At 30.6% G+C, this 7,183-nt stretch overlaps 1 protein-coding gene across 1 annotated transcript; it reads left to right on the top strand.

Moving 5' to 3' along the window:
* The first annotated feature begins 3,012 nt into the window (after positions 1-3,012).
* Positions 3,013-5,660, top strand: LOC108468985 (NADH dehydrogenase [ubiquinone] iron-sulfur protein 5-B-like). Its single transcript, XM_017769853.2, has 2 exons — positions 3,013-3,345; positions 5,296-5,660. Exons 1-2 carry the CDS (start codon positions 3,187-3,189, stop codon positions 5,395-5,397), a joined length of 261 nt encoding a protein of 86 aa, XP_017625342.1. The 5' UTR covers positions 3,013-3,186; the 3' UTR covers positions 5,398-5,660.
* The last annotated feature ends 1,523 nt before the right edge of the window (positions 5,661-7,183 follow it).

The following is a 7,183-nucleotide window of genomic DNA, read 5'->3' as shown; positions in this document are numbered from 1 at the left end:
CTCGTTCAGTTGAATCCGAGTTCGAGAGATGTAACTAGGCATCCGAGCTCGTTGAGTTGAGTCCGAGTTCACTTATGGGCGGGTTACATGGTAGCTTGGCTACATATGTGGCACTTATGTGCAAACTTTCCATGTATCCGAATTATATTCCGATGTGTTCAACGGGTAAAATTCTACTCAAATGGAGGAATACTCGAGATGAAAGGGACGTATTGGTAAGTGTTGTGAAATGAATACTTTGAACAGGTATGTACTTAACCCTCGGGTTGAAAACTCGATATAACAACAATATGGTAAGATGATAAATGAAAATGTGATATGAATGTCTCGGTGATGATTATGCAAATGATGTTTTATGTTTGCTTATATAGTTGTGTTATTTGCTATTTGCATGTGAGCTTACTAAGCATTTATGCTTACTTCCTCCTTTTCATTCCTTGTAGTGTTGACAAGCCAGCTCGGAAATCGGGAACGATCGGAGGCGTATACCATCTTGGCATAATGGCTTGCATATTTTGAGTATGGCATGTATAACATTATAATCATTTTGTATATATGGTCTTATGATATGGTTATTGAGTGGTATGGAAATGCTTGGTAATGATTAGCCATTGGAATGGCTAATCATGATCATATTTGGTGTTATGTATGCTAAATTGCTAGCTAATTCATGGAAACCATGAAATAGGTAAAATTTACCATAAAATAGATTCAGACAGCAGCAGTGATGTGAGTTTGAAAATTCATTAAAAATAGTAGAGATATAATCATATGGATGGAACAAAATAGGATATGAGTTATATTTTATGAGATGTTTAAATTTTTGTGAAATAGGGTCAGAGCGATTTCTGGATCCCCTATTCTGACTTTGGAAATTCACCATAAATTGTTCAAAGATAATTAGAAGTCATGATTTATATGTACAGATTCCATATTGAGTCTAGTTTTATTAGAAATAAACGACATAGTCATTGAAACTCTGTACAGGGAGATATCTGATTCGTAATACACAGAGGTCAGAGCAGTCGAACCCTAAAATAGGGGAGACTTTAACTAATAAACTGTACTAATTTGCTCGACCAAAAAATTCTAGAAAAAAATTAATAAATAGATATATGAGTCTAGTTTCAGGAAAAATTTATGGAATTGGATTTCGAGTTTTAGAACTCGAGATATGAATTTTTAAGCAACTGTGACGCAGATTGCTAGCTTGACTGAAAATTTTAAAAATAAATTATTTGAGCTGTTTAAGTAATGAATTAAGTCTGTTAACACCTCGTGTTCGACTCCGGCGACGGTCTCGGGTACGGGACATTACATTTGGTACCCTAAAAAAATTTTCTGACTTTGTCCCTACTCGTATTTATATAATTAAAATATTTATTTATATACTAAACATTTATTATTAAATATTTATAAATTGTCATATAAATTTATTGTTAAAATAAAATTGTAATATTAATAATAAATTATATTAATAGAATATTTTTTTGAAAGGTTATATTATTGAATATAAATAATTAAATATATATGTTTAATAATATTGAGCATTGTAATGTTTGATATTAATATTATAAAATTTTAAATATTTTTAAAATTTATGATAAAATTATTATTATAATATTAGGCTTGACTTAAATTAATTTTTATATAAAAATAAAATTACTCATAAAGAGATTTTTTTCTAGAAAATGACTTATGCTTTTCAAATGGATAAGTCAATTTACAAGAAAAGGATTTATTTTCCATTGGCCATGTAATTTTTCATTAAAAAAACACAAGAAAATATAGAAAATATTTATAAGTTATTTTCTGTTAAACAAACGCACCCTTCAAACAACAATAGAAATACAACACGTATGTAATTAAGGGCTCTATCCTTGAATAGTAAAATTTTATTTAATTATTTTTAATGTAAAATTTTATTTAATTATTTTAATGTAATAATAATATTATATTTTGGTCACCGAATAATAATATTTGAGTTTAATCTATATAAAAATTTTAAAATAATAAGTAAATATAATGATAAATTGTACTTTGATCTTTTTAAAATGTATAAGTCAATTTTAGCCCCTAAATTAAAATTTTGGTTATGTCACTACCTCTAGTATAGAGATATTTCTAGCTCGAGTCGAGTTGGGCCTAAGTATAATAGTAACGTACTTTATGCTTACCTCAACCTAGTCGGACTCGAAATATGGGCCTAAAATTTTCTCTAAGTCTGTTTGTCCATATTTGTAAATGGTTAACCCAAGCCCATTTCTAGCCTGGCCAAATGATTTTTTAAACTTTTAATATATATATTTAATCTAATTTAATATTTAATAATTTTACATAAATTATTATTATTTATATATAGTCATCTTATTTTTTTAATGTTTACATTATAATAGTATTATATAATACTATAAATTTAATTTTCATGTGTTATAATTTATATAATATATAAAAACAACACAATATAAAACATTACAAACTTAAAAAATGGGTTGGGTTGGGCTCGAGCCTTGAACATTCAAGGCCTGAACCTTGCCCATATTTGAAACGGACCTAATTTTTTGCTTAAGCTTATTTTTGGGTCTAATAATTTTGTCTAAACCTTTCTGGATTTCAAGCAAGCTTCCGGACCTGGGCAAATAGCTCGACTCATGAATAAGTCTACTCTAGAATGGTTATACTTATCATTTTTTGGTAAGGTTTAGATAGATTAATGGTAGGGTTGAGAAAAAAATTTTAAAAAATTGAAAATTGATCAGAACCATGATGTTTAATGATTTTTTATTTACAAATTAAAAGATCGTGATTAACTCAATCGAATTCTATTTTTAATTTAAAATTAATTTTGACTTTTAATTATGTAAAAGTAATTATATTATATTTAAAATAGAGAAAAATCACTTCAAAATACTATATAAAAATTATAATAAAAGGACTAAATCCAAAAAAAGGCATAGAACAGGGAACTTCCTCAGAATTTGACCTAGTTTTCATAAACAAAAAGAAGAAATGGAATTGCGACCCGCACATAATCCATGGGTAGCCCGTAAACCCGTCCGTCTTGCCATTTGGGCATTTAGTAAACCCGCCTGAAGCCATCGAGTTTTCTCGCTCGGCAAAATCACATTGAAGTTGGACATTTTGCTTCAAATTCACATTCCATCTGCTCTAATCAAGTTAAAGAGGATGACAGAGATGGCATCTGGTTGGGGAATCAACGGCACCAAGGGCAGGTGCTACGATTTCTGGGTTGACTTCAGCGAGTGTATGTCCCGTTGCAGAGAGCCCAAGGATTGTGCTCTCCTCCGTGAAGACTATCTCGAGTGTCTCCACCATTCCAAGGAGGTAAGATTTCTGCATTTCAACTGCCCCCCAATATCCTTACTCTTTTTGTCCAATTAGTTTTCTTAACAATATTTCAACCGTAATTTATGAGATAATTTCCTTGAATTTGATGCTTTCTTAATTATTGCCAATCATCCTTAAGGCTTCAAAGTGGGCTGGGATCGGCCTCAATTAGTTTATTGAGAATCGTTTGTAATTAAATAATGTTACATTGTTTTGTTTCAATCATAATTCTGAATCCAAGATACTGCTGGTTGTAGCATGTTTAGATTCTGGCTTTCCCTTATTTGGGAAAAGGGTGAGTTGGATCCATGTAGATGAGCCTAGTGTTAATTATGAATCATTAATAGTTTGAGCGCCTGCCTTGTTAATGTCTTAGTTCTTCAATTCATACTGATTTATGATTCAGTTATAGATAACTTCTATAGGTGCGAGTGTCCGATACAGGTATCTGTCCTAGAGAAATATGTTCAATTTTCTAAAATTTGGAGGGTCATATCCCCATATTCGTGTCCAGATACGTTTCATGATACATTTTGGACACAAGTATCAAACACGAGTACTTCAAGAAAAGTGAAGGAGTTGGAGCAAGCTTTGAATAGTTTGGGAAATCATTTACCCTTCGTGTGTTACTTTAAACTTTCCATGGTAATGGGTATACCGACTCATTTTTCCTCTTCCAATGTAGTGTAGATGAATGAGACTAGTTTCAAGATATCTCTACACTGGCACGCTTTTCGTTTCTGATTTCATCAGATTCATGAATTAGTTTTTTGCAATCAAGGTTGGATAATGTGGTTTTCTTTTATCACAATTCCCATTTGTTTCAATGTAATTCAGTTTTCAAGAAGAGAAAGTGTAGCATCAACTTAAAACGAGGGAAAAAAGGGAAGATATGATGTTATCTATTGGGTTTTTGCTTATGTATAGATATGTGTTATACCCCCACCCGCGCTAGGACATGTAGCAAGTTTAGAGGACACCTGAATAGTAAACCTGCCACCAACAAGCCGGTAGGTAACCTGTGAAATCATCCTCCCGAGAAGACTACCAACCAGACAATGGATGTCCTAGTCTTCATTGGGAACATGAAGTTGTTGGTTCACCACACATCACGCATCAACAATATGCTTTTCTTGTAATTCAACTTGTAGAAACCCATAAGATATCCACGCCATGGTATCTTTAGGGGCCTTCAAGAAGGATTCTTGAATTCCATCTTTACGTTCCCTTCTTGAGTTGCTACTACATTTATGTTGTTGCAAATTGATAAACAATGTTTCTTGGACTCATATGTTAGAGTCAGATATAGGTGTATGTGTTAAATACGGGTATGCTTAATTTTTTCTAAGTTCTTCCTTGTATTGATGTTTGATATCTTGGTCCTGATGTCTGGATACTTCAAGGAAAAAAGAAGAATTGGAACAATACATGCTTTTCCGCCCATGTTGCTATTAGTATCCTGCTAACTTAGTATGTGTTTCAAAAGCCATTAGAGCTACAAACCTGATATCTCAATCAATATGGCTGACTTTGAGGCAGCATTCTGGAATTTGTAAAGCCTTGTGTTCATACAGTTTTTCGTGTAGTTTATGAGTATATCAGAATCATTGCATTTTCATTTGTGGTTTAGCTTAAAGGTCAGTTTTCTATAACTTGTAAAACAGTATGACGAGTGAAAATGATGTCTAGTTATAATAGGTGTGATGTATCGTTAAAAAAAGGTTCAGTACATTCTCAAAGAAGTGATGTTTTAGTAGTTTTGTAGTGGCAGCCAGTTTGCATAGACAATCATGTTGCCTTTTATCATTCTCTTCTCCGAAAACTTTGTTAGATGCGAGCATCAGTTACATGGCACATCGTATATTGGATTTAAATCAATTTTGTTTTTTGTTCCACAATCTTTGGTGCATCGAAATCAATTTGTGATCAATCTTGAAACTATTGCAGTTTCAACGAAGAAACCGAATTTATAAGGAGGAGCAACGTAAACTAAGAGCCGCAGCACGAAAGGACAAGGAAGGTGAAGCCGGTGTTCACCATCATGGATAGTGAGAATTTGTTGATCCTTTTAAATTCCCAAGAATAATGGAATGGCATGGAAGTTGTTTCATCTTTTATTGGGATTAATCTTCCAAACTTTTTTCCATCTTACTTTGGGTTTCTCTTCCCTTGAAATGAAATATTGTTGTGTTGAGCCTATGCCAAGAGGCATTAATTAATCATTTGCTAGCATCAATGATTTGGGAATTTGTTGTGTCCATTGAACTCTCTTTTAATATTGCAGATGTTTTGGATGTTAAAAGAAAATACAATAGTGTCCTCATTCGTTTTACTATCAACACAATATGCTTTTTTTAAAGGGGATAGCAATGGAAGTTGTGTAAGAAACATGAAGAATACAAACATACATGCAAGGACAAAACTTAATGATGCCAAGTCAAACTTGTCTTGTGATGTCTTTCAATCTCTCAACCTTTGATATTGACTTACACTCCATATAATGTTATAGTTTCTTTTTCTCGTAATTATACCAAATGATAGTAAAGCACGTCACTTGCAATTACCAAACTGATTTCATTTCTTTTATGTTTTTGTGTTTTGAATAAAAAAAAAATACCCTTAAAAAGTGTTTTCTCCAATTTAGAAATAAATCTATATTTGTTATTTATGTAAGAGGAGCTGTTAAAACGTATGTATTTTCCAATTAAAGAGTAGGGTAGGAAGGAAATATGAATAATTTTAGTCATTTATATAAAAAATTGATTTTCATATTATATAATAAATAAAAATTAGTTTAATTAAAATAATTGTCAATTTTAACTTATGAATCAAAAACCAATCAACCTAACCACTTATACGAGTGGAATCAATTTCTTTTCTTTTCACAACACTAATAAATTGGGCTCATAAGATTCTTTAAAAATTTAGGAGAAATTGTACTAGTAGTCACTCAATTATTAGTATATTTATTTTTTGGTTACTTAATTAGAAAATTATAAATTAGTTACTCGATTATTAGTATATTTTTGTTTTGGTCAACCTATTATGAAAAGATACAAAATATTTAATTTTCAGTCACCGACGGACTAACAGTGACATTTTTAAAATTGATATAATAGTAACTTTAACCTCTACAGTTATAAATTATGTCCATTTAACTTGATTCTAAAAGAAATTAACTCTCAACATTTACAAATTGTGTAATTTGATCTCTTCTTTTTCTTTTTAGTTTTGTTTCTCTTTTTACATTTAGAGTTAATTTTAAAAGAATGAGAAAAGATGAAAATTATTATCTTAGACTTTTAGTGTTTCCATTTTTTGTATATTTTAAATTAAATTTAGTTGATCAATTTGTTTTTTTAGCTTTTTAAGTGAAAGAATCACAAATAAAAGTAAAATTACAAAAAAAATCAAATTATATAATGTGTAAATGTTGAGGGTTATATTTTTAGAATCAAGACTTAGTTAACATAATGTATATATGTTAAGGCTTAAAATTACTATTATGCTAATTTTAAAAGTCGCCACCATTAGTCCGTTAGTGACCTAAAAATATAAAATTGAATAGTTGAGTGACCAAAAAGAAATTTACTAATACTTAGGTAACTATTTTGTAATATTTAATAGTTGGGTAACTAATAATAAATTTATCCAAAAACTTAAAATCAAAATTCAAATTTAAAACCAAAAGTGGCTAATGGGCAAACCCGACACCTTTTGTTGACGAAGATGATACTGGTAACGATTTTGAACCGTCTGATGTAACAAAATCAAACGACACCGATACAATGAAAAAAACCTCTTTTTTTTCTCTTTAAAAATTAATCAATAATAA

Source organism: Gossypium arboreum, chromosome 8 (assembly GCF_025698485.1).
Source record: "Gossypium arboreum isolate Shixiya-1 chromosome 8, ASM2569848v2, whole genome shotgun sequence".
In the NCBI taxonomy this organism is placed as follows: Eukaryota; Viridiplantae; Streptophyta; class Magnoliopsida; order Malvales; family Malvaceae; genus Gossypium; species Gossypium arboreum.
Note: the sequence above shows the minus strand (reverse complement) of the source record. Positions and strands in the feature narration are given on the sequence as shown.

Coding starts and splice junctions, on each gene's coding strand:
- LOC108468985 (XM_017769853.2), top strand. CDS start 3,187: ATGACAGAGATGGCATCTGGTTGGGGAATCAACGGCACCAAGGGCAGG. Junction 3,346..5,295: donor GTCTCCACCATTCCAAGGAG/GTAAGATTTCTG, acceptor AAACTATTGCAG/TTTCAACGAAGAAACCGAAT.